Raw genomic sequence first — 27,126 nt, 5'->3', positions numbered from 1 at the left:
TGTGCCAGTAGAAGTTTCTGGCACTGGCTCACTCAGAGAAGCTTCTGACTACACCCTCCTGATTCTTACAAAAAGAACCTTTTACTTGTATTCAATTTTTTTTTCCCCATACCCAATGCTATAAGGAATTGCACAATGAGCTCACATGCAAAAAGCCACAAAGGTGGTCTAAACTCCCAGTCCCTCGACAGTTTACTGACTTTTATGTGTCTATTAAAGATAAGGGCACAAATTCTTGACTCAAAGACATGAAATATTTAACAGCAGCAGTTACGTTTCAGCTCGATATAAACTTAAAGTTCCTCATTCAATATGAGCAAGAAAAAAATAGCATGAAATAAAAACTCTTCCAGTCCCATTTTTCTTCTGATATCAAGAAGTAGTAAGGTAGATAGGATCCTTTTTCTCTCTGAAAAGCCAGTGAGTTAAAAAAAAAAAATCACACTTTGGATGATAAACGTTTTGGAGGGTTTGACTGAGGGCTGTTTTGTGTTTGGCAGCACAGTAAATATGTGTGTAGCCAGAACACAAACCATCCCGCTTTGTCTGCAACTGCAAGGATAGGCTGACAAACAGAAGTGAAAGAGGGGACGGGGCCCCCAATCCCTCTGTCCATGTCTGCAACAAAGATGTTAAATAACACTGGTCCCCATGCAGAGTGCCACTTGTCACCAGTCTATTTTATGGAAACAGGTTTTGCAAGCTTACTTTTAAACAATTTCTGTGCAACACATGGCATCACATAAAATATGAAACGTACAATGAGACACGTGATAGTCCAAGAGCAGTTGTTCAGCTGCAGAGGAGCTGAACACGTCTGTGTTGAAGGAGGCTGGATGTGAAAGGTGAATTTTGAGAAAGTGTAAATAACAACAGGAGGGTTTTGTTCCAGTTCGTAGCAAAATGATGCTCTGAGACTACAGTCAGGGCTGTGGAGGCGCCGGTAAGTTTTAAGGAGGTTGGCTTCAGTTGGCACTGAGAGTGCAGATCGCGACACTGTGGTGCCAGCAGCCCTGTCCCCAGGAATCATAGAACCATAGAATCATCAGGTTGGAAAAGACCCACCAGATCATCGAGTCCAATCATTCCTATCAGACACTAAACCATGTCCCTCAGCTCATCCACCCGTCCCTTAAACACCTCCAGGGAAGGAGCAGCCTTCCTGGAACACACCTCCCTGGGCAGCCTGTTCCAGTGCCCAATGACCCTTTCTGTGAAATTTTTTTTCCTAATGTCCATCCTGAACCTCCCCTGGAGGAGCTTGAGGCCATTCCCTCTTGTCCTGGCCCCTGTCACTTGGGAGAAGAGGCCAGCACCCTCCTCTCTACAACCTCCTTTCAGGTAGTTGTAGAGAGCAATGAGGTCTCCCCTCAGCCTTCTCTTCTCCAGGCTAAACACCCCCAGCTCTCTCAGCCGTTCCTCATAAGGCCTGTTCTCCAGCCCCTTCACCAGCTTCGTTGCTCTTCTCTGGACTCGCTCCAGAGCCTCAACATCCTTCTTGTGGTGAGGGGCCCAGAACTGAACACAGGATTCGAGGAGCGGTCTCACCAGTGCCGAGTACAGAGGGAGAGTAACCTCCCTGGACCTGCTGGTCACGCCGGTTCTGATCCAAGCCAAGATGCCATTGGCCTTCTTGGCCACCTGGGCCACTGCTGGCTCATGTTCAGTCGCTGTCAACCAGCACCCGCAGGTCCCTCTCCTCCAGGCAGCTTTCCAGCCGACTCCAGGTCGGTCTGCCTGCCCTTCTTGTCTGCCTGCCTGCCTGCCCTTCTTATCTGTTTGTCCGTCTGTCTGCCGGTCTCTCGGTGTGCCTGTCCCCCTTTTCCTGCCCCCCCCTCGCTCCCCCCCAACCGGGCCGGTCCCGGCCCCGCCCCCCGCGCCGCTCCCTCCGCACCAGCCCAATTATAGCCGCCGGCCCCGGGCCCTCCGGGGGCTCCGCCCGCCCCGTCCCGTCCCGTGACTGCGCGCCCCGCGGCGGGAGCGGCCGGGATGGCGCGGAGCGGGAGGGCGCTGGCCGGAGGGCTCACCGCCGCCAGGTACGGGGGGGCAAAGGGGGCCCGCCGCCGCTCCTCCTCGGGTGCCCGAGCCGTCCCGGGACCCGCAGCATCCCCCGCTCCCGCTGCATCCCCCGCTGCATCCCCCGCTCCCGCTGCATCCCCCGCTGCATCCCCGCCAGTGCTCTGCGTTTCCCCGGTTCGGTACCCGCCGGCTCCTTTCGGTGCGGACGCAAAGAACAAGCGGTTTTCAGGGTATCGACTCGCCCCTTCGTTGCTGGAGGCAGCTGCCGAGCTTGGAGCGATCCATAAAAGAAGTGGAAAAAAAAACCCGGGGTGGGATGCCCAGGCGTTTTCCACTTCGGATAATGCGACGGGTTCCTTGTCCCCGGTGGTGTGTGTGTCTGGAACAACTTGGAGAACCAAAAGTGCCTTGGGAGCAGAGCTGGGCTGCAACTGGGAGAAACAGAAGGAGCAGAGGAGAGAGAATGGGAAGGGAGAGGGCAGCTGGAAAATCCTAAATGGTTGACCCGCCGTGACTGTTACGGCAGGGCTGTTGTGTTTCCTTGTTAAATGCCAAGTCTTACTGTCATCCTCATAAAACCAGTGAAAAAGTAGATTAGAGGTCGGTTCTTCACGTCAAATTTCAGGCAGTCATTGGACAGAATCACCACTATACAGTGTGTAAACTGGCATCTTACTTGGACCCCATTTCTTCCTGTATATTCTTCATGTTTTAATCTTTAAGATGTGGTTACAATATTAAAATGGTTTAATCCTGGTTAAAAAAAATTTGCTATTTTATAACTACTTTATTAGAGTCTTGAATTGAGAGCAAAATCAATTACCGGGAAGGGCATTCAGTATACAGAAACTCATTAAGTAACTGGTTGCAGCCTGAGTTTGAAAATGTCTCTAGTGTAATCTGCGAGAATCTTGGCAGCTGGTTTGGAGCAAGGGCAGGCTGAGTCCAGGCAGGGCTGTGCTCTTGGTGGCCCTGGAGCTGGATGTGCTTTCAGGTCTTGCAGTTGTTGGTGGTGTGTGTTTCGTGCCTGCTGTTGGACCCCTTACTGAGCAGAGAGGCTGACTTCAAGGGCTCAGGTGGTAGATGAGTCTTTGGTGCTTACTGGGACTGAGAGGCTAATTGTTGGCAGTGTTCGTTTATTGGGATGTGAACAGCTGTTGACAAAGAATTTGAATGAGACCAACTCATGTCTGGCAGACCATTAAATGGCCATCGGATATCGCTAGCCTTATAGCTTCCTGGAGAAGAGGAGGCTGAGGGGATACCTCATTGCTCTCTAGAACTACCTGAAAGGAGGTTGTGGAGAGGAGGGAGCTGGCCTCTTCTCCCAGGTGACAGGGGACAGGATTAGAGGGAATGGCCGCAAGCTCCACCAGGGGAGGTTCAGGCTGAACATTAGGAAAAAATTTTTCACGGAAAGGGTCATTGGGCACTGTTAGAGGCTGCCCAGGGAGGGGGTTGAGTCACCTTCCCTGGAGGTGTTTAAGGAATGGGTGGATGAGATGCTGAGGGGCATGGTTTAGTGTTTGATAGGAATGGTTGGACTCAATGATCTGGTGGGTCTCTTCCAACCTGGTGATTCTATGATTCTATGGATGTAACAGTTGGGATAACAGTAAGCGTGACAGCCCTGCCATGCTTTTACCCCCTTATTGCAGTCTTTATAGTCAGAAGTTTGAGATCTCTTTTTAAAACATTCATCTTTAAGCTTAGAAAATTTTGTAGCTGTCAAAAACAATCACTGAATCTAGATCACCATGTACCATACCCTGGTAAATTATTCCTTTCAGGTCATGGAGGTCAGGCGATGCTGTGATCAGTGCCCAAATGTTTAGAAAGAAAGCAGCAAGTGTCAGGAATTGGATTATGCCAGTGAGAGCAGTGTGAGTGGATGCGCTTGTGTTGCCCTCAGAGGATACTTTCAGAGGTGGTGGGTGTGTCTTTGTTCTAGATTGGACTTGGCTTTTCTTCTGTGGCCTTGATCAGGTGCCCGAAAGCTTGTGTGACAGTCGGCTGAAATCCATGCTTTTGGGCTTTTTCAAAAAGGTTTTTCAAAGAGGTTTTTTTCCTGCACTGGGACTGAGCCCAGCACATTCTCATAGCATCTGTTTTTCTTCAGATAAAATCAGGAGAGAGGTGAAGGCTCACCACGTGTGTCAATAATTATAACCTCTCTTAACCTTGTCTTCCTTGAACGGCAATGTAATTGTGAGCAGGACATTGCCTTACAGCAGCTAAAAGATTATTTGTGGATTGTTTTTCAGCCTTGTAGCTGAAACAAGTCCAGATAAAACTGTATGAAACAATATACCGGCACAACATTACAGTAAAAAAAAAAACCAAACCAAGAGGAGAAACCTGGCAGCGAGTTTGGCCTGTGTACTCTGTGTAGCCTCAGATGGAGAAAGTAATTAGAATCGGCTTTCCAGGTCTGCTCCAAACATTTGAACACTTTCTATGAATCTGGCTCCCTTCTGGCCTTTCTGTCAAAGTGGTGTTTTTCCTTAACAGTCTTGTTCAGTCTGTGTGGAAAAAGAACAGACCAGGTCCAAATCCCTTGAGACAGAATTGTCAACATTTGTAGGGCTGGTTGTTGAAAGACTTCTAAAGTCAACCTATTATTGCTTAATTTACTTCTATCCCTTAAGAAATCATAGAATAGTTTGGGTTGGAAGGGATCTTCCAACTCCAACCCTCCCACCAGACCATGCTGTTCAAAGCTCCCATCCAGCCTGGCCTTGAACACCCCCAGGGATGGGGCAGCCACAGCTTCCCTGGGCAACCTGGGCTGGTGCCTCACCACCCTCATAGGGAAGAAGTTCCTCCTTATGTCTAGTCTAAATCTGCCCCTCTCCAGTTTATACCCATTGCCCTTTGTCCTATCATTATAGCCCCTCCCCAGCTTTCTTGTAGCACCTTCAGGTACTGGAAGGATCTTAATTCTTTTTCAGCTGCAGTGATTACAGTCTGTGTTGTCAGTCATCCTGCTTGCTCCCTTAAAAAAAATTCCGTACAGATTGTTTCTAATTAGCTGCTGGTGGTGATACTTTTCCTCTAATCTCAACGCCAATCCATTATTTGCCTGTCTCCTGATACAGTGACCATATAAGCTCATGTGGTCAGTCCCAGGCTGTGTTTCTTTAGAATTCAAAGTTATAAAGAGCACATTTATAACAATTTTAATGGTTTAAAATGGGTAACTGTAATTTGCTACGCTACTTTGATGATTAGTAAAAAATGCCTCTATTCTCCTCATAGTGATTTAAAAAGCCCCAAACAATCATAGCAGGTACAGACCAAGCCTCATGCTGAGTGGGGAAGGTTGATTCCAGATTTGACTGTGTGAGTACAGAAGTTCAGTCCTGATTTTTCAGTCAGAGGAAGGACACAAAAAGGCCTAGGTTGCTCTTTAGCTTGTGGTTGTTAGAATCCCTGGCAGCAGGGTGGCATTTTTAACTCCCTGGTGCCAAAAATCAGAGCTTTTGAGGTGGCTTTTGTATCTTAACTGACTTGATCTAGGCAAAATCAATAGTATAGCAGAACAGACCTATTAATCACAGTATTTGTTAGATTTTAGTGTAGATGTTCACAGACAGAGAACGCTGAGGTGCAATATTAGAATTACTGGCATTTTTTAAGGTAATTTGTTAAGTTTTATTTATGGGAACACTGTGTCCAAGGTTTTGCATTTTATGTTTTGAAGGAAGTTCTGAAAATTGAGTAAGCGATGCACCCTCTGAAAAGACTTTCAAAATGAAACTGTCCTTTTAAGAGAAGGAAGGCAGTGGAGGGATTATGGCAGAGTTCAGCTCATATCTCTAAGTGGAACCTTCTCCTCTTTGCACATTCCAAAAGGGTAAAGTATTGCCGACTATGCCTCGATTCTGCTGTTAAGAAAGCCTGTTCTGCAAATTAAGTGCATATGAGGTTTGTACATGAGCTCAGGCTGCCATAAACCCAATATTTCATGAGGGCCTTTGTATTTTTCTCTGCCAGTTATTTTTCTCGTGACTGGGGGCTATTTTTAGTTTCTGCTAAGGGGGCGGGGGAGAAAAAGTCCCCCTTGTGTTTTTAACAGTTTGTATACTGTAAGGAGCCTTGGCTTTTCCATCTGAATCTCATATTTTCTGGAATGTTACAGTACAGATTTTGTCTCACCTGAACGTGTTGTTATTTATTTTGCTGTTATGAAACACATCTAAAAGCATTTTCACTGTTGCAGGCACTTGGCTTCCTGTGGCATTCTGATGACCAGAATTTCTCCTTTGCAAGTACCTGTACTGAGCCATACTTTCTCAAGAAACTTCTTCAAAATTGCTGCACCACTAGTAAATAAAAGAAAAGAATATTCTGAAAGAAGAATTATAGGGTTTGTATAGCAGCATGGAAATAAACCTCATATGCTTTTTTATTTATTTATGTGTGTGTGTGTGTGTGCTGTGATTAACCTGAAACACTGGAAGTTTAAAGTCCAAGAATCCCTGAAAACACGTGCCTCTATGATTCTGGCCAGTTGCAGACTGGAAAGGAGTTTTGACTTTTAGAATTTATAGAGGTCAGGCTTTTCCAGTCTGAAACTGAGTATAAAAATGTAAGAACACAAAACCCTTGTGCCACAGAAAGAAGAAAAAACCCTTGACTAAAACTATGACAAAGCACAAACAACCCTGAAAGGGAACAATGCATTATTAATTCCATGTGGTGAAATGTGAATTAACCAACAGGTGTGAAAACTCTCACTTTGTTTCCCTCTGTCCCAAATACGTGCTAATGTTTGCTCTTACATTATGTTCTACTTCTCACTTCTGCAGGTTTTCTTCTTTCTAAAAAAGCAGGAAAATAATTAGCTGTGTGGTGAAGAAGCATTGGCACATAGAAAGTGATGTTGAAATCCAGTTTGCCTTAAAGCTAGTGGGAAAATTCCAGTTAATTTAATGAGACAGTGACTGTCTAAGACAGTATGAACTATTTCTTTATAGCATATTTTTTGACTCTGCTTAACACAGTTATGTGATAGTTCTTGAACTGCAACAGGTTTAGCATGGTCACTTAAATAGAGTCTTTGTCCAGAAGTGCTCACTGTGAATACCGTTGAACATATGCTTCATTTTAAACACAGCAGGAATTGAGCACTTGCATCAATTAGTTTCTGAGTCAGAACTAAAAATTACAAACCATAGCTCTGTAATACTTTGCCATGTTACCATAGAATCAACTAAGATGTTGCAGTCATGTTTGTTCATATGATTTCAGTATCCTGCTAGGGGGGAGGGGCTGAACAAGGTGACTTCCAGAGGTCCCTTCTGACCTCAGCTGTTATGTGATGCTGTGAGTTTTTTCCATTGCATGTGTTTTTTTAACTAAGCTTTTTCATTTGGGCTAAAATAAGGAAAATAGTACTCCTCTATTTAAACCGTATGAAATGTAGTACTTTAGTTTTGATAAGCCATAAAGCATAATTTTTTTATGTGGAATGTCTAAGATCTACCTAAATGAAGACAAAACTGTGCTGGAAGAGCTGTTTTTCCATTCGAAGAGTTAGGTGTATTTACCTGATATTGCAGAAGGCAGCAGACACGGGGCTCACTGTTCACTAACTTTACTGCTGGATGTTGTGTGGTGTTTTGTGTCTTATGCCAAGACCAGTTTATTATGGTTTTTTTGACTCTTTTTAATTTTCAAAATAATCTTTGAAACTTTGTAATACTGAATTTGAAGTTAAAATACCTTGTTCCTGTTTTTATTTCCAGGTATTCTATGCAGGAAATGTATGAAGTTGTTGCTCTTGTGGAGAATTACAAACTATTTGTTCCTTGGTGTAAGAAGTCAGATATATTGTCGAAGCGCTCTGGATACTGCAAAGCACAACTAGAAATAGGATTCCCTCCTGTAGTAGAGAGGTACACGTCAGTTGTGACCCTAGTGAGACCACATTTAGTTAAGGTAACTCTTCTTTTTCTTTCTTCCTTAGCTGTAACTTCCTAAAAGTTTTGTTTGTTGTAATTCAAATAATTCACTGGTGCATCAAAACAAAATTGATGCGGGAAGTGCTTTCTGTGGCTCAAAACACATGTTGCTTTTGTATAAAGGTTTATGTTAATTGCAGAGAATTTGAATATGCTTTTAAAGCGTAAACTGCCAAATTGAGGGGAGAGAGGGATTTGGTTTTTTATTTACTTTTACTGGAGAAACTAGCAGCCATTAATGAATATATACAATTTTTGTTTGGTTTTGTTAAAATTTTGTCCAAGCCTCTCTAAACGCAGAATTAACACTGATTTAAGAGTTATCTTTGACAGCTGTTGCTTCTGATGCCTTAGAAAGATTGGCATCCACCTTTACTGTTCTTCTGACAACTTGACCTATCTAACATGAGAAGTCTTGAGCTTAAGTGTAAGGTGTGCTGAAGGACTTGTTTTGATGACAAGGTAGAAGAGTGGATTTCAAGTCCATTTTTTAGACTCAATTTATTCAGAGGAGAGCCAGTTGTATTTCTTCTTTTTTCAGCTTTTCAAGAGCATGTCAAGGGAGAAATTTTAAAAGACAACTGGATCGTCTGCTTAGTTTGCCTGACATGTTCAAATCTGTTTTGGTTATGAACAGCTCAGGGTGGATTCCTTACAGCAGAACTCTCTCTCCATTTATATGACAGATCTTGACTAGTTTTTTGAGCAGCTAGTGTAATTACAACAGTTGATTACTATTCAAGGTAATTGTTTGGATATCCCATTTCAGTATTCTTTCTAGGCTTCCTCGTAAGAGATGTTGCTCAAAATAGAAACTGGGTTTCTTAAGTACAGGGGAGACATAGGTTGGCAAGGGAATATGCAATGTGCCTTTATTCAAGGTACTTGGAGATTCTGGAAAGAAAAAAATGTGTTTCTCCCTTTACTAAGAAAGTCAAACAGCTACAATGGAAAATCTGTATTTTTATTGCTGACTGCTTTCCCTTTCTTCTCTTCCCTGACAAGACTGGCTTTTTCTTTTCACGTAGCTGTCAGATTGGCTCACGAACTCTTTTTCCTTCTAATTCGCTCAGAAGGGGATTTCCCATCTCAGAAAAGGCCATGAAAGTGATGACATGAACCGTTAATTCAGTTCTCCTTCTCCTTGACTTATTAGCATTTTCTCTGCTGGAAATATTCTTCCTAGAAGTTTACATGTTGTCCATGTAACTGTAGGAACATTTCTAGAGACGCGACTGTGTGTTTGGAGTACTTGATGTCTGCAGAGAACTCTGGGCAAAGGCAGATTGCATGGTGGTCTTGGGCAGTGGGCAAGTGGTGACAGAATGATCACGGGTTTGTTGCTTACGGCAATGGAAAAATCTGACTGGTAGCAGCAGCTCTTTCCACCGAGGAAAGCACAGAGTGCGTTTGCTACTTAAAAGGTTGGGAGCAAGGAGAACACACTGGCAGTTTTCCCACTATTCCTGCCCTTTTGGCAGCAGCAGGAAAAGCAGGCCCAGCTCTTCGTGTCTAATCTTCCTTCTGCTCCTCCCCTTTCTGTAGAAATAGCAAGGGGCTGCATCTCCTTGCTGAGCAGAAAAACGTAGATATTTTAGTGCTGCTGCTTACTCTTTGGGATGGCTTCCCTTATTGGGGCTTTCAAACCGCAAGCAGCACCTGTTCGTCATAGGCAGCTTTGTTGCAGCAGAACTGCTCATGGCAACAGTAAGAACATGTGAAAAAGAGTTAAAAGAGGTACAGAAATACTCTGCAGAAATTCCAAGCCAATTGAGATTATGTATTTGGATTATTTTGAAGTATGTGTCTTTCTGTCTTTTTCTATTATAAATGTAGCCATGCAAAATGAGCCTATGTGCTAAAAGCAAAATGAGTGAAAACAAGGACCCTGTTGTCATGAAAACTACGAAGCCAACTGCTGCAAACAGTTCATGGTTTTAAAGGAGGATTGTATGCAAACTCTCCTGAAACATCAGTTAAACATGACTTGCCAGTAACTAAAAGCCAACGTATAAGCTGATTATAAACTTGTGTGTGTAGTCTTAGTGACTTCACAGTTTTTCATGACAATAGTATCTCCTGACAGATAATGTTTGGAGTTTGGCTTCAATCAGGTTTGTTTTGATGCGAAGCATTCCTGTAGCCCAAAACTACTGGTCCATACATTAGTATATAAAACATTCTATACGTGTAATGAGAAAAAAATGTACAAAGCCAGTAAATATCCATATCCTTCGGTTTAATCTGTGTTGTTCAAAATTCTGATATACATTATTTTGGTGTTTTATGCATCATGTTAGAGATCTGTTTTATGACTCTCAACACAAAACTTTTCCTTTCCCTTAAAAGGAGTTCAGTCCTTTTGCTCTAAAAGGCACAGTGCAAATGGGATCTCATGCTGGCCACGCTATAGGAATAATCGTAACCATGCTGTGACCTTCACTGTCTGATAAAATGCAAACGCAAACTTCAGTAATACCAATTTATCACATCCGTAAAAAGGCTAATTGTAGCTTGACTTTTTAAACTTTATTTTAGGCATCGTGCACAGACGGAAAACTATTTAATCACTTGGAAACAGTGTGGCGTTTCAGCCCAGGTATCCCTGGTTATCCAAGGACGTGTACATTGGATTTTTCAGTAAGTATTGTAATTAAGACTACCACATGCTTGTAACAGGGCATAGAAAAAGTGTCTTCAACTGTGGCATTTGTTGTTTGCTTTTTGGGGTTTGTTTGTTTTATTTTAATGGCTGGTACTATTATTTAAAAAAATATTTATGCACGTGAAACAAGTATTAGTCACTATAATCCAAAAAAATCTATGCAGGCTCCACCACATGGAAACCACTACAGTGTCCTTCGGAGTAAGCAGTCTTTTGTGAGGTGTCCCCCTGCCACAGAACGGTCTAGGGACTGGCCTCTCTCACCTTGTCTCTCACTGTACAGTCCTAACCATTCTGAAACTTTAGACAGTCAAATACAGGGGGACATACTTTCCTGTTTCCTTTAGTTACTCTATAACCTGAGTGCCCTTGGTACCAGAAAGTAGACATTGTCCCATCTGTCCTGTTGGCCTGCAGTCTGGTCGTTCAATTTCCTGGCTTCCAATTTTAGTCTTTCATGTACATTAAGTCTTACTCCTTCCTTCTGTAATACAGGTGGAGTAGCTTTTTCCTGTCTTTCACTCAAGTTATTGTTTTTCCATTTTGCCTGTTTAGTCTGTCAACGCTAATACGTAAGGAAAAAGATTGAGTTGTGTTGCATTGAGCACTTAACTAAGCTGGGGTTCAGAACAGGCTACAAAAGGACACAGAGATGGGTTGATCCTGCTGCCATCTACTGGGATGCTCTGCTTTAAAAATCATCTGTCAATAGGAAAAAGAGCTTTTGGAGTATTTGTAAACTGGCCCATTAATCTCCTTGAGTTAATAAGTTTCAGCTTATTACCACACTGTACTTCATAAGGTTTAACAGTAAAAATAAATTTATAGGCACTCAAAAAAACGTTTCTCATGGGATTTGCCAATGATGCGTGTGTGTTGTTTGCTCATGGTGTTTGAATTTTTCCAGGCAAATAAGAGTCAGGTCCTGCTACTGACCAGTACATAAGCTGGCTTTTAACCCAAGTCATAAATCTGTTGAGAAAACTCAAATTAAGCAAATGTTTGAACCTTATAATCTAAATACTAAGTCTGTGAGGAAAACTCTCCCCTTGCAAAAAAGCAACTTTTTGACGTGTCAGGTCAAGAACTTCAGTTAAAGGCAGTCAAAACTGGACTTAAATTGGACTCTTTTGCTTTCTTGGGGGGAACACTATCTATACTAACTACCCCGTGTGAGGTGGCAGAAGCCACTGCAGGCAGCTGAGCAGGGGCCAGCCTCGCAGAGGCAAGTCCTCCAGGACTCTGACCCCTGCTCATTACTGACCTGTCCTCTTCCTGCCCTCTTCTTTCCCTCTGGGCCTGTGCAGTTAGGGACATGCAGCCTTTCACAACAAACTTCTCACAACACGCTGTGCAACTACAAATATTTGAGAGGAAACTTTGATTTCAAGAATGCTCATTTGCCTTAGAAAATGTAATCTGAGTTTCAGATTACGCTGGTTCCCACGAGCTGCTGTAGTATCCTCTTTTGCCATCCTGCTGCCAGGAGATGTCCACATACAGGAGGGAATCATAGAATCATAGAATAGTTTGGGTTGGAAGGGACTTCAAAGATCATCCAGTTTCACCCCCCTGCCATGGGCAGGGACACCTCCCACCAGACCAGGCTGCCCAAGCCCCATCCAACCTGGCCTTGAACACCTCCAGGGATGGGGCAGCCACAGCTTCCCTGGGCAACCTGGGCCAGGGCCTCACCACCCTCATAGGGAAGAAATTCTAGTCTAAATCTGCCCCTCTGCAGCTTATACCCACTTATACCCTTAGTCCTACCACCACAAGCCTTTGTGAACAGTCCCTCCCCAGCTTTCTTGTAGCCCCTTCAGGTACTGGAAGGTCACTATAAGATCTCCTCGGAGCCTTCTCTTCTCCAGGCTGAAGAACCCCAACTCTTTCAAACCTGTCCTCGTATGGAACTTCTGTAGTAGGTGTCAGCCTGTAAATGATTTGGTGTATAGACTGAAGCACAACACAATGTTTATCAGCTGCAAAGTCCAGAAATGTGTACTGTACATCAAGTTTTTACATGATTACCGAACACAATGCAAAATTCATTATCCTTGCTCTGTAGAACTCTACATTCTCTACATGTCAACTCTCAGACTTGCGAAGGGCACAGTAACTTCACTGGTGCTTGAGGTCAAGCAAATGCAAATGAAGCTGCACCTGGCTTACAGAGCAAGTAGTTTAATTACTTCTGTGTTGCTGTTTCCAGTTAACATGCATTACTCATAAGCAACTTGAGAAGTTGTATTTGCTCCATTTGGCATTTAATCTGCTGATCCCTCAGGAACTACAAAACTTCAACTTTAATCCAAAAGACATGCTGTAGCAGGAGGGATGATAAAATCGCAGAAGAGCAACCGGTTTCTTATCCTGAGAATTTTGTAATAGTTTTGGATAACTGTGTATTCCAAAACAATGTGATTCTGTAGCCTTAGGGGAATGTTATTTATCGAGAGCTTTTCTTTAGAGGGTGGAGAGAAAAGCCAAATCCCTGCACCCCTGCCATAACTACTCAGTAGTTTTAAGGTTAACAGCAAGACTCGGTACCTAAAAGCAAATGTAGAAGTTAAGTTCTAGGCGTTGCAGCAGGAGGCCTGGGGGCTCAGTACAGAGGCCTCCACCAGTGCTCTGACATTGACTGCCCGTGTCCAGACAGCGAAGGTCGAGAGTGGGAGGGGTTCAGGTAGGAGATAGGCACGCAAAAGCAAATCTGTAACTTTAGGCAGTAAATTGCTCTTGTTTGAAAGCACCATAACTAGAGCTACTTAGATGGAAAAGCTGATTTAAAATGTGGGTGCTTAACAGGTAGCTATTTCAAGCTGGTTTTAAACGTCTCTTGGGTTTGCTCCAGCTTTACACTAAGTCTGCTGTCTTGCCATGCAGAGTTTTCTTCAGATAACTTTTGTCCCATGGGTAAATTCTGTGTACAAAGTAGTATAAGTCATTGTTTGTCAGTAAATGTTCATTATCCCAAATCTTTTAGTTACGTTTTGTGACCCAGTACCTGAAGGGACCTACAAGAAAACTGGGGAGTGACTGTTTACAAAGGCGTGTAGTGATAGGACGAGGGGCAGTGGGTATAAACTGGAGAGGGGCAGATTTAGACTAGACATAGGGCAGAATTTCTTCCCAGTGGGTGTGGTGAGGCACTGGCTCAGGTTGCCCAGGGAAACTGTGGCTGCTCCATCCCTGGGAGTGTTCAAGGACAGGCTGGATGGGCCTTGGGCAACCTGGTCTGGTGGGAGGTGTCCCTGCCCATGGCAGCGGGGTTGGAACTGGATGATCTTTAAGGTCCCTTCCTACCCAAACTATTCTATGATTCTGTGCCCCCTTTGTTCAGTAAAATACAGTTGGTTTAGATGAATGGAAGTGATTACTTCAGAGAACTGAACAGAAAGCCTGGGGGGATGCTCCTCTTACCAGGGAACAAGGTGCTTCTTCACAGATGCATTCACCAGCAGGTCAGTTCTAACTGTTCTTTCTCCCACAGCTTACTTGCAGACCAATTGGGGATCATTAACAAAGCTGTTTATTTGTAGCAGCATTTTATTATTTATCTAGTAGGTATCTATTGCTAATGGACATAGGAAAAAACAATTCTCTATTTTCTTAAACAGGTTTCTTTTGAATTTCGTTCACTTCTACACTCAAAACTTGCTACGCTGTTTTTTGATGAAGTAGTAAAGCAGATGGTGGCTGCCTTTGAACGCAGAGCATCAAAACTCCACGGCCCAGAAACAAGCATACCTCGGGAGCTGATGTTTCATGAAGTTCACCAGACGTAAAAGGGAAAATTGTAGCAACCCACATTATGAACTTGTTTGTCCACTTCATCTGTAGAAGAGGTGCCGTGCTCCTCATTTGGGGCATCCATTTCCTACCTGAGCTTTGTGTGTGGTTTTACTGTACAGAACACACCTGTGCAGCCAGATGTGTACAGAATGTTCAAGCGCAACCAAGTGCAACTTACCACTAGCAGCAGCCTCGGTAACCCGGGGTATCTCAGGCTGCTGCTTAACTTGCCAAACTGTTTGTGTAATCACAGTGTAAGTTCTGCCTTATCCAAGCTTATTATTTTTTTCAGCAGTGTAACATATTAACTCAAGTTTAAGTTATTAGCAGTGTGAATGTAACTTAAGAGCATCAACTGGGCCAGCTCCAGCCAAGGGAAGGGAAACAGACATTCTGGCTTTGGGGAAGTCTGTGAAACCTCCAGTAGCAGCGGGTGCTTTTGATCCAAAGGAATGGCAAGAGTAAGTTGGGAGCCTCCAGCTGCTGCCAAATTCTGAGCAGCAGCTGCAACAGAAAAATCACTGCAGCCTGCACACGCCTCTGGGCTTTCAGAAATTAAATGTAAGGGTTACCTGTCACGTAAGGAGTGCTGTAATTTGAGCACAACAGTTTCAACTACAACCAAGGGCTCTTGGCTGCTGAATGCAAGTTTGTGGGGCTGAAGTGGCCTGCCTGCCCCTTTCTCCGTTACTCAGTGCCGTTGGGTTAGGCTGGATACATCTCATCTAATGTAGTTCCGATTTCCAACATGACTTTAACCCAAGTCAGTACACATTACCCGCTTCAGAGTGAGGGCACCTCGTTCTCTATCAAGCACTGCCCTTTGCTTACTGCAGACACGCACACCCAAAGCTTGTGGTCCCTGAAATACAAACTATAGAGCTAAATCTCAGTTCTTTCTTTTATTTCGGTACCATACTATTTAGTTATCAGTTATTTATGATGGTGCTGTCTTGTTTAAATCCCTATTTATTATTATATCTATTCCTGCCCTTAACATTCTTTTTCCAGTCTCTGAAGAGTAAGTGAATAGAGTTGGACAGATTTTAAATCTCATCATGTGCTGCCTTGAATTATCAGTTTTCCTTACTGAAATGAAGCTTCAGGTCAGATGTTGAAGCGGGTCCTCTCTCCAAAGTGTATACAACCCAAGTAGTTGCGGCAGCACAGTACATTCAGTAAGAGAGGAAGGGATGTTTCAGGACAAAGACAGCCCTGAAACTGTTTCAAACCATTTAGGTACTTTTCCAGAAAGAGCAGTGGCTATTTCACACCTCCTCTCTGTGAGGTTCTTCGCAAAGGCAGGAAGCTGGGGGAAGTGAGAGCAGGATTAAGAGATCAGTTTTACCGCCCTGGGAAGCGGTTTTGTTGAGACAATCAAGAGATAGACACAGAGGCTTAGAAAGCAGCTGAAAAGCATGCAGAAGAGACTTGACCCATCCATGGCATTAGCTGCATCCAAGAACATAGTAAGTACCAAAGTTTCCTTGTTAAGGGCAAAGCAGCATCTAGTACAACAATAGTTCCAACTAAATCCCTTATCAGAAAGACAGAAGACAGGGCTGCCCAGCTGAAGGCAAGGAGGTAACCAGACTGACTACACCTGAGCAGGAGCAGCAATGAAGTAACCCACAGCCCTTTCTCAGCAAAGCCCGCTTACCTGTTCCAGCCCCTCAGGGCACCAGCCCTCGAGCAGCAAGCACTGAGAGAGCTGCAAGGGGCCTGTTCCAGCACAACACGAGCAGCAGAGACAGGGCAAAAGAAAGCCAGGGCACATGCCTTATTTTCATAGCATTGTTTAATATTTCAGAGAACTGTAGTGGCAGTTCAGCTTAGGTATTTTGTACCAAAGTTAAAGACACTTGTATATCTGAGAAACACTCTAGACAAAGGAATGTTTCCCTGGCAGGAAACAACCTGTGGTTTCCAAGCACGTGTCAGCTTTCTAGTAAATCTCAGAAGCAGCAGCAGGCTGTCAGGATTCTCCTGTGACTATGGCTTTGTGTGCAGATGAACAAGGTGATACATTTCATAACTCGAGCAGTTTGTTTTATTACATAGAGGTCACATAACTATAGATTTGCCTACTTTGAACACAATTGACTGGTCTCGTCCACAGTGGCTCCTAAGTTCTTCCTAGTACTGGCAAGCACCAATAAATTCTGACACAGAACGTCAAGTGCCTTAAATTAAGTTTAAATGGGGATCTTGGTAGATGGATCTTGCACCCAGTTATCAGGAATGTACAAATGTCTTTATTCAAAAAATACAAAATAAATTATCTGTAGGCATGGACAATGACCGTAAACAATTACACGTGTGTTAAATGAAATCCAGTAACTGATGGTTACAGATTCTTTTAAACACCAGCCTCACTTCAGTAACTGTCCACCCTCTCACACTGACATCTGCAGTTTTTAGAGTCAGAACTGTCAGCATTGAACAGCACAGCTCATGATTCACCCCTATCCCAGGAATTAGAACATGCCCCCTCCCATTCCTCCACCCATCCCACCCATTCCTCCCATTGCAGGCTCCTTTTCTTCTTTAGGAATTTCAGTCACCACTGCTTCTGCTGTTGATAAGAGAGAGGCAACACCTGCAGCGTCCATCAGAGCAGTTCTCACAACCTAAAAATAGGGAAGAAATAACTTAATACCTGCTGACTATCACGTGATGTGAGAGGACAGGGAGCTGAGAATCAGAACTATTTTAGGTTACCTTCGTTGGGTCTATGATTCCTTTTTCTACCATATTTACAAAGTCCCCAAGCATTGCATCGTAGCCAACTTCTGAGGGACTCTGCAGGATTTTTTCAACTATCAATGACCCTTCAACACCTGCATTCTTTGCAATAGTCATTGCTGGGATTTTCAATGTTCTCTTTATTATTTCAATGCCTGTAAGAAAAAAGATGTTTAGATTATCCATTACACACCCTGCTCCTGCTCCCACAGCACACAATCACGCGCTGGAGATGGAAAAAAGTTCTCTGCTACTCAACATCTATCAACAAATGAAATCACTGCAGGATACCCACACACAATTTAGTTTTGCTTCTGCAAAAGGCAGTAAGGAGCATTATCATTGGAACACAGCACAAAGCCTTTTTCCATTTGATTTGCCACACAATCTCTTAAGCATTCTTGGGTTGGTCTGTCTGCAATGGCTGTGAATATTGACTCTCTTCCTTTAATGGTTTGCAATTAAAATCATAAAATCGCTAGATGCAAAGGGCATCTAATCCACCCCAAGTTCTTTGCTTTATTTTTATTGGTTCTTTCACAGCCAAGTTAGAGACTCAGTGAAAGCCCCTTCCCACTGTACAGCACAGGATACGAGGTCCTAAAGATCAAGTAACTAAAAACTGACCAAAAAGCAATCTACATTTTGTCTTATAAAGCATCAGGACAGAAGAAAGTCTGCTCTTAACACTTCCACACACACATTCAAGTAATTTACTTACCAATTTTCTGATCTTCATTGGCTGGACTTAAAGCATCTAACGCTGGAATGCAGCGAAGCAATGCGCAGCCACCGCCCGGAACGATGCCTTCTTCTACGGCAGCACGGGTCGCGTTCAGGGCATCAGTAACTCTGTCTTTCTTCTCATTCACTTCAACATCACTTGTGCCGCCGACCTACAAGCAACAAGCAACTTGTCAGAATTCCACACGAGGACCACTGCTGGCTGCCACAAAACTAGAAAGCCAACAAGAGTCCTCAACTGGAACGTGTCAGAAAGCAAACCCATGCTTTCCCCACACTTATACCTCAGCACTCAAGAAGACTAAACACCATTCTAGTTGATTATTTCATGGAGTAATTAATACCCGGGTGTAGCACAATAAGAGGCCAAATTCCTTACCCAAATCAACGGCGAAGATAAGACAACCACACAAGAATAACTCAGATTAGCTACCACCCTTTTCCCAAGTTTAGATTCTCACCTTCAATACCGCTACTCCATCAGAGAGTTTGGCCAATCGCTCGTTCAGTTTCTCTTTTTCATAGTCGCTTGTGGTAACTTCTAGCTGTTCAATTATTTCTTGAATGCGTTTTTCAATTTGAGCCTTTTCCCCCTTCCCCTTTAGCAGCATGGTGTCATCTTTTGTCACAATGACCTCTCCAACTTTACCGAAGTCATGAGGCTGAATATCTTCCACATTTAGGTTCAAACCCTCTTCTCCAAATACCTGAAACAAATTACGAGAAAGTTGGAATTACCAGCTTCTCCACAAGCCAATTTCTTATTTGTAGACACAGGAACACATACAGCAGGCTAACAGGGCTAATTAATCACAGAACTGCAGCTAAGTTTAACAAAACTCTTCCCATCTCCCAACAAAGTCCAGGTGTGCAAGCACCTCAAACTGGCCAGGAACCACAAACTTCTCTCTCATGACTGAGAAATGTAACTCACTGATTCAAAGAGCCTGGAAAGTTAGGGTTGTGTTAAGAGTCCTCCTCCTGTTCTGAGGAGTTACAAGTACTGGCACTACACTGACTTTAAAATGGAGCTTTAAAGCTTTATTAACCTTGTGCTCCATTTTGCTTAAACACCAAGTTTTATTTCAAAAACCACCTTTGGATCCCAGCATCATGCTATGATTTTCAAGTGGGCATAAAACAATAACAGAATAAAGAGAGACTGATCTGTGCATCAACTATGTGAGAAGCAAGACTATCAGCTTTATGAGGCGGCAAGAAAGCTTTGCCATTTCTAAGACACTTCCTTGATGTTCCTCCTTCACCGTAAAAACCTAAACAGTGCAAGGAAATTGTGGGTAAATTCAGTCAGTGAAAGGACATATTGGTCTTGTATTACACAGCAATAACGATCTGCAAAATAGGAAGATTCACACATTGCTGTTACATTTTTGAAATATCAGGACACAGCTTGCAACACAGCAAATACAAGCACAGATCTGAAAACATGCCTTCTTTTCTCCTTAAATACCATTAGCATTTTGCTCTAAGAAGTGTTAATTAAAACATCATTACTTACAGCACCACCAGTAGCAATTGCCATATCCTTAAGCTGGTTTTTCCTGTTGTCACCAAAACCTGGGGCTTTTACAGCAACAACCTGAAGACCAACCTTCAGCCTGGAAAGACGAATTTAGAGAGCAACGTTCCACACGTGTTCAGAAAAGGAGTCAAATTACTAACACCAGTTAGTTCATTACAGCTCTGACAGTCAAGCTAAAGGACCTTCATCACATCAGCTGGTTTTGCTCAAACAGGTCCTTTGGAAACAACTGAAATTCTCTGCCAACCAATGCAAAGTAGTGATGTGCAGAAGTTACTGTTTCTTCAGCACTGATAACAGACAACAGCGCTACACTAGCAAATTCAAACGCTGCTTTGGTATGTACTCCTTTAAAAGGATGAAAATTAAAAAGGAAAAAAAAAAAAAAAAAGCAGTATTTGCCTGTAAGTATGTATTTTAAGCCTTACCTGTTCAAGACTAGAGTGCTGAGGGCTTCTCCATCAACATCTTCAGCAATGATGACCAAAGGTTTGCGGTGAGAATTGGCAATTTCAAGAGCTGGGACTATGGACTGTACACTAGAAATTTTCTTTTCACTGATTAAAACATAAGCATCCTGGAATTCGCATTTCTGCCCTGCAGAAACAACGTGTGTTATCTGAACAACCCAATTTCAAAAACATCTCAAGCATTCTCTTAAGTTTAAGGAGGTGTACTTTGGAGGATTTTTTTTTTTAAAAAAAAAGGCGCACAAATTCTTTTCTCTAAGACTCCACTTTCATTTCCACATTGTTCTGGAGTGCTGCAGGTCCAGTTTGATATTAGCACGGACACCATCTACACTTCGAGAGGGGAAAAAGTACCAAACAAGCCATAGCCAACAAGTTCTTACCCAGAGTTAAAAGCTCCTGGTGGGAAGGACCCCACTGTCTCACTGCCCTAGTACAGCTTGTGAAGCTTTTAGAACATGCGCCGTTCTTTTTAAGTTACAAAAGCCACTGTAAGGTGTTCAATACGTTATTGTTAACTCACCTTTGGTTGTATTAATAAAATATGGAGAGATGTAGCCTCTGTCAAATTTCATACCCTCAATGATTTCCAATTCATCATTCAGAGTTTTTCCATCCTGTTTAGATGCAATAAAGTCTGCATTAAAGATCCCTTACTTACTACCAAAAGCACGAGTATATCTTTAGCACATTATACACAACAGATTGAAAAGGTCTGCTCCACAGGGCAGTTTTATGTGCTTCCTCCTTCAAAATAAAAGGATTATATGCGGAGGGCAAAAAAAGTCTGATCTGAAGGGGCTGTGGAAAGAGGAATCCTGCCACAATACTGTATGTGAGGAGCAGCAGCTACGTCACATGCCACAAAAACCAGCCCTAACTAGAGAAGACAGTCACTGCAGTCAGTCCGTAAGGCGGCCAGTTCTCACCTTCACAGTGATTACACCCTTCCGTCCAACTTTTTTCATTGCACCAGAGATTATTTCGCCAATTTCCTTATCTCCGTTTGCTGATATTGTGGCAACCTGAAACAGTAAAGCATTGTGCAATGAGAATAAACGGAGTGATTTGTTCCCTCACTGTAACGAAAATCAGAACAACCCCTCGCAATTCTCACATTTCCTGACCAGGCAGGGCACCCAGCAGGATTCAGCAAGTCCACTCTAACAGCTCTTGGGTAGCTCAAGCACAGGCCAGTCCCTGCGCCCTGGGCTCATGCAGCACACACACAGCCCACCTCGATCTGCAGCTGCAGGGAGAAACGAGCCAGGAAGGCCAAGCTGGTGCCCTAGAGCCAGCTGGGCACCCAGCACAACTCAAATAACCCACAGCCGACCCACCGCACCCCCAGAAGGCTGCCATCATCTCCCATCCCCAAACACAGCTTTGCTTTCCTCAATTCTTCCCAAGTACAAAAATCTTATTTAAGACTACATTTTGGAGTGAAATTTGACAATGAGAAGATTGCCTAATTCTGAACTAGCTTCTGATAGCGTAATTAATGGCAGAATACTGGGAATTTCAAATAAATCAAGTGTTGCCATGAAGATTATTCAACGGTGGCTGAGTCACCTTCCCTGTAGGTGTTTAAGGGACAGGTGGACGAGGCACTGAGGGATATGGTTTAATATTTGATAGGAATGGTTGGACTCGATCCGGTGGGTCTTTTCCAAACTGGTGATTCTATGACTCTAATGACACACACTATGAATCCCAGAAAAATACTCAGGCATCGCATACCCACAGCTCAGCTCCACTGAATCTGATCTCCCAAGCCTTCTTCTGAAGAACCGCTATGTAAAGTTGGATTATTTCATTTTTTTACCTGTGCAATTTCTTCTGGAGTTGTAACAGGTTTAGACAGCTTCTTCAGTTCCCCTATGATAGCATCAACTGCGAGCATCACCCCTAAAGATGAATGGGATACTTGTGAGTGAACAAAACAATGTATATAATATAGAAAAAACACTTTCAAACCAAAATGAACGTGCAAAAATGTATCAAGTTTACACATTCAGAAACAAGTGACCAGCAGTTCTAGTTCAATGTTGTCATTTGACCATCCAGTGATCGGTTTGTGCAGTTGGTGCAACATACTTCCCAGCATGATCGGAATTTATAGAAAATTTATTTACACAGCAACAGTAAGTTTATACACTTATCAGGAACTAATAAAATATAGAAATGGCTTTAGCTGGAGTGTACTTGTGACAAATCTAACAGTTAATTGCATATAAAATAGTAAAACAATTAGAAAAATGAAGAATTGCTCAGAGTAAGCAACATACACAAGTAGGTTCTCTAAACATTGTTCTTCGTATAAAGCTTTAACTGGTTCTTCAAAAATGCAGCTAACTTATTCAGGCAACCAGTCAAATCTGGCATATGAAAAGTAAAAACCCAGCAATTAAACAGTAAAAACATAGAAAAGTTACCCCTCCTGATTTCTACTGGATTAGCTCCTTTGCTGATCTTCTCGAAGCCTTCCTTGGCAATAGCACGTGCAAGTACCGTTGCAGTAGTGGTACCATCTCCTGCTTCTTCGTTTGTGTTGTTGGCAACATCTTGAACCAACCTGGCTCCAATGTTTTTGTATTTGTCTTTTAAGTCAATTGCCTTTGCTACAGTCACACCGTCTTTTGTCACTTTGGGACTTCCCCAGCTTTGCTCAATAATAACCGTTCTTCCCTAGGGTGACAAAGAACAAATATTAAATCAAAGCCACATAATCCACAACACGTTACTGTAAAAGTTCAACTAAAGATGAAAGTCCTTCCGAACACCCACAGCTGAACAGGGCTTACACAGAGCTTGTAGCTGGAACTTTTTTCAAGCATACCCATCACCAAAACCTCTGGAAAAATGGCTCAAAGGGTTTTTTTACTTTCACAGAACAGGCTTCATTCCCCAGTTGTGGTGCTCAATATTGCAGATTCAGAAGTCTGCAACACAAGTAAGACTGGCCTTAGAGAGAAAAATAATTGCAGAGATTCCCTCTAGGGCTAGTATTTTTCTCCATAACTAAAATATAGCAACATACTCAACCAGCTTTGCAAAATTTCCATCAAATCACAATAAAAAAAGTTTGTGACTGCAAGCCAGTAATGCAAAACTCCATTTGTTGCACGTTCTGATAAAGAAAAATCAGACACTTGCAAACTTTATTAGTGATTAGCAAAGAGAACTGAGAACACCTAATAAAATTATGTTAATGTGTTGCAACAATTTCTCAAACTTTGCCTCTTTTCCCCTCTTGGTTGGCACTTGCATTCAACTAAAAAGCCAGACAATCCTATGCAACAGACACAGTTAATACAGGAAACTACAGACCGTACAGGGAATGCAGGATAGATGCACCTGCACGGGAGGATTGCTTGTTCCCAAATGAGTTCAATAGCCTGAATAGCTGCCCTAATCAACCGTGTCCCCATTTAAGCTGGAGTCAGCAGAAATGCAAAAAGCCACCTCTGGTCCACAGCTGCCCTGAAAACTCCGCAGCCATCCTGCTAGGGGAAGGGAGAGCAGCTGCCCCACCTCCCCGCTGCTGCTCCCAGCGGATCCTGCCTGAGCCCCCTCCTTCAGGGTGTTGGATCCAGCTCAGCGCTGAGCACGCTGGCTCCTGCAGAGGCTCTGCTGCAGCTGAGCACAAGCCAGCACAGCTTCAGCTCCGACCAGAGCGTGGATCACATGCCAAGCGAGCCGGACTCTAGCCCAGCCATGCAGCCTCGCTGCCGCTGCACTGCACTGTGCTCCCCGCCTGCCGCAATGATTTAACCAACACTGGATCCCTGCCAGCCACGAGGCCACACTGCTCCTCAAGTACAACCAACCCTAGAAGCTACAAAAGCACCCATGAAGCTTCAGTTACTGATGTTAAACTTGTGAGACAGCTTACAGAATTGTAGCTCTGCACTATAAAACAATTATGCCAAAACAATGCATAATCTCGCTTCTTTCTGCTACTTCTGAATCTAGAAGTTCAAGAGTAAGAAAACTCTGCAGAATCCTGCTCCTGCCAAGTTCTTCATGTAGTTTCTCCTTATTTTGTTTAATTTCAGTCCATATTTTGGCACAGTCTTATTCCAAATGCATGTTTGTTAGCTACAAGGAAAGTGGCACGAGGAAATCTACTTATACCCTATGACCTTAAAGGACTCACACTCAAGCACTTCCTTCCTCTCTGCATTTCTGAACAAGGCAACACCACTAGTAAGCGCACGTGCGTTCTGCAGGCCCAGCACATTGAGAATCCAAGCACCCACGTAGAATCATAAAATAACCAGGTTGGAAGAGACCCACTGGATCATCGAATCCAACCATTCCTATCAAACACATAAACCAGTTCTGACAAAGTAATCAGCTTGCCAGCAGCAACATCAGAAGATTGCATGAGACTGCAAACCACCTTCCTTTGAAGACAGACCAGTGCCAGGGGGAAGTTTCCTCACCAGAGTGATATTTCTTAAAAACACTGGAAGCAGAATTAGGCATTACAGGCCAGTCCCAGTGTTTCAACACTTACACACAGAACAGCAGATAAAGTGAGATGACTGGAACAAAAACCCCACAAGGTTACAGCAAGTTGCATCAGGAACTGCCCTTTAACCAGCCTATTAGAACTATGCTTAGGCATTTACAAAGCAGTCTGATGCAAAAAAAATCAAGAGTTAAATTAACTGGCTATGCTTAAACTTTGTTCCTTTATAGAAAGCAGCCACAGCTTGCAGATGTCAGTGTTCCTTAACCTTCATCTGCTCAGCTTATGGCATTTTTGCCTTTGAAGAAAGCTAACAGAGCACCAAAGCCGTACAAGAAACACATGAACGAATTTTGCAAAGGCCAAGAAGCCTTGAGAAGTACTGTGCACATGCTGTTATTACACAGATCAGCTACTCTTATGAGCCTAAAGAAAGTCTGCATCTCGTTCTTAAATAGAGACTCATTTCAAGCCTTACTGCATTTTACAAGACTATGCAGAATACAGCAACTATTTTTCCAAAGGGCCTAGAATCATGCCTTATATTATGTCCTTTCAGCAATACAAACAAATGCCACTGCCCTGGAATTTCCCTTAAGCTGGTAACATGTATCAGCCAACCCAAGACTCAGTATTCAATGTTTCTCTCACCTTGTTAATACTAAAAAGTAAAGTGATAAAAAACACCTGTAAATTGTTAAAAAGAAAAGCATGTGCTAATTAACCCAGGTCACCATATAGACAGTTAAATTATCAACTGTGCTGTTACGGGCCATCAACCAGGCCGCAGTAACTTATCACGCACAACCTTTGCCCTTCAAACCGTTTAAAGATATCACATCTTTCAGCCACCCTAATCATTCACTTTGTTACTACGAAAAGCACGTGCACCACGGTCACGGTTGGGGTGAAGAAAAGGAGAACAAGGGCAGGCTGGATGAGGCCTTGGGCAGCCTGATCTGCTGCAATGCCCCTGCCTGCAGCAGGGGGGTTGGAACTAGATGATCTTTAAGGTCCCTTCCAACCCTAATTATTCCACCATTCTAACATGGTTGCTTGCAGCAGCTCTGCAGACAACGATCACAAAGCTCTGCCGAGGGAAAACCATATTCTACTATGGTGTCTTCAACCAGGGCAAAGCATTAATGTAAAAGAAAGGCAAACCCTTGGCTACCTTTGGCCCCATGGTGACAGCTACAGCGTCTGCGAGCAGATCGACTCCTTGCAGCATGAGGGCTCGGGCGTCTGCTCCAAACTTCACATCTTTGGCGTAGGCTCGGGTGAGGTGGGGGGCGAGCGCCCTGGACACGGGCCGGGCCTGGCGGAGAACTGCAGACAAACGGAGCATGGCTGGAAGAGAACACACCCCAGAGGAGCGTTACGGCCTCTGCCTCGATAACAGAGAGAGAAGGGACTGAGAAGGGAAAGCAAGTGACTGGGAACTTTCAGGAAACGGAGACACGCGGTCACAGGATAGCTCGATTAGGAAAGACCTTGAGATCACCACCCCCACCCGCTATTAAACCAGACCCTGAGCCCTCGCCACTCGCCTATTAAACACCCCCAGGGGTGGGGATTCCACCCCCCGGGCAGCCGGTTCAGCGCTCGACAGCCCTCTGGGTGATGAAATTTTCCCCGATATCCAACCTGAACCTCCCCCGGTGCAACCAGAGGCCTTTCCCTCTCATCCTATCGCTTGGGCAGGACAAGAGGGAATGGCCTCAAGCTCCACCGGGGGAGATTTAGGCTGAACATCAGGAAAAAATTTTCCACAGAAAGGGTCATTGCGCACTGTTAGAGGCTGCCCAGGGAGGTGGTTGAGTCACCTTCCCTGGAGGTGTTTAAGGGACAAGTGGACGAGGTGCTGAGGGGCATGGTTTAGGGATTGATGGGAATGGTTGGACTCGATGATCCGGTGGGTCTCTTCCAACCTGGTGATTCTATGGAGAAAGAAACCAACGACCCTCGCTGCAGCCCCTTTTCTCCAGGCCAAGGCCCCCACCTCCCCCCGTCCGGTTCAGACTCTCCGCGAGGGCTCGGGCCCGGCGGCCACGCGTCCCCCCGCCGGCGCGGCAAGGTCACGGCCGGGAACGGAGCCGGGCGGGGCGGGGGGGGGGCCGAGAGCGCGCCGCGGGGTGAGCGGGGGCCGCGGGAGGGGACCGGGGGGGCCGAGCGCGCAACACAGGGTAAATGAAGGGGGGGGGGGGGGGGGCGCGCACCGCGCAGTGAATTGGGGGGGGGGGGGGGCTCATCCACGCCACGCTGGGGGCGATGAATGGGGGCCGCGGGAAGCGAACGGGGGGCCGCGCGCCGCCTGCCCCGCGCGCACCAGGCGGAGAGCGGCGGCCCCCGCCCCGGCAGCCCCCCCCGCCCGCTCCCCCCCGGGCCCCGCGTGCGGCTCCCCCCGCGGCCCCGTCCCCATCCCCAGTCCCGGCCCCTCGGAGGTACCGGCGGCCGCGCTCACCTGCGGGCACGGCGCGGCGTGAGGGAGGGAGGGGTCAGCGGGCGCCTCCGCCGTCCGGTGGCGGAGCTGGGCGGGCCGGTGTGCGCGCGGCGGCGGGAAGGCGGCGGGACTGCCCGCCCCGGCCCCGCCTCCTCCCCGACCCCCCCGCCTTCCCGGCCCGGGAACCAGCATGAGCCCCGCCGCCCCGCCCCGGGCGCAGGGAGCGCGGCCGCGACCCGCGCATGCGCAGGAGCCGCCG

At 44.7% G+C, this 27,126-nt stretch overlaps 2 protein-coding genes across 3 annotated transcripts; one reads left to right on the top strand and one right to left on the bottom strand.

Annotated features, from left to right (window-relative positions):
* The first annotated feature begins 1,897 nt into the window (after positions 1 to 1,897).
* On the top strand, positions 1,898 to 14,963 carry COQ10B (coenzyme Q10B). Its single transcript, XM_069860716.1, has 5 exons — positions 1,898 to 2,036; positions 6,242 to 6,388; positions 7,770 to 7,962; positions 10,524 to 10,625; positions 14,271 to 14,963. Exons 1-5 carry the CDS (start codon positions 1,990 to 1,992, stop codon positions 14,436 to 14,438), a joined length of 657 nt encoding a protein of 218 aa, XP_069716817.1. The 5' UTR covers positions 1,898 to 1,989; the 3' UTR covers positions 14,439 to 14,963.
* Positions 14,964 to 16,225: 1,262 nt separating this feature from the next.
* HSPD1 (heat shock protein family D (Hsp60) member 1) lies at positions 16,226 to 27,023 on the bottom strand. Of its 2 annotated transcripts, none has more exons than XM_069860709.1 (12): positions 26,899 to 27,023; positions 25,599 to 25,774; positions 22,383 to 22,635; positions 21,773 to 21,855; positions 20,877 to 20,972; positions 20,471 to 20,564; positions 19,906 to 20,074; positions 19,454 to 19,553; positions 18,396 to 18,641; positions 17,912 to 18,086; positions 17,167 to 17,345; positions 16,226 to 17,075 (listed from the first exon to the last, which is right to left on the bottom strand). In XM_069860709.1, exons 2-12 carry the CDS (start codon positions 25,770 to 25,772, stop codon positions 16,923 to 16,925), a joined length of 1,722 nt encoding a protein of 573 aa, XP_069716810.1. In that variant the 5' UTR covers positions 25,773 to 25,774; positions 26,899 to 27,023; the 3' UTR covers positions 16,226 to 16,922. The 2 variants fall into 2 exon arrangements, with proteins under 2 accessions (XP_069716810.1, XP_069716811.1); XM_069860710.1 differs by having other exon boundaries at positions 26,889 to 26,955.
* Positions 27,024 to 27,126: the final 103 nt, after the last annotated feature.

The sequence above is a fragment of the Phaenicophaeus curvirostris genome, chromosome 7 (assembly GCF_032191515.1).
Source record: "Phaenicophaeus curvirostris isolate KB17595 chromosome 7, BPBGC_Pcur_1.0, whole genome shotgun sequence".
In the NCBI taxonomy this organism is placed as follows: Eukaryota; Metazoa; Chordata; class Aves; order Cuculiformes; family Cuculidae; genus Phaenicophaeus; species Phaenicophaeus curvirostris.
This window is presented reverse-complemented; position numbering and strand designations above follow the sequence as displayed.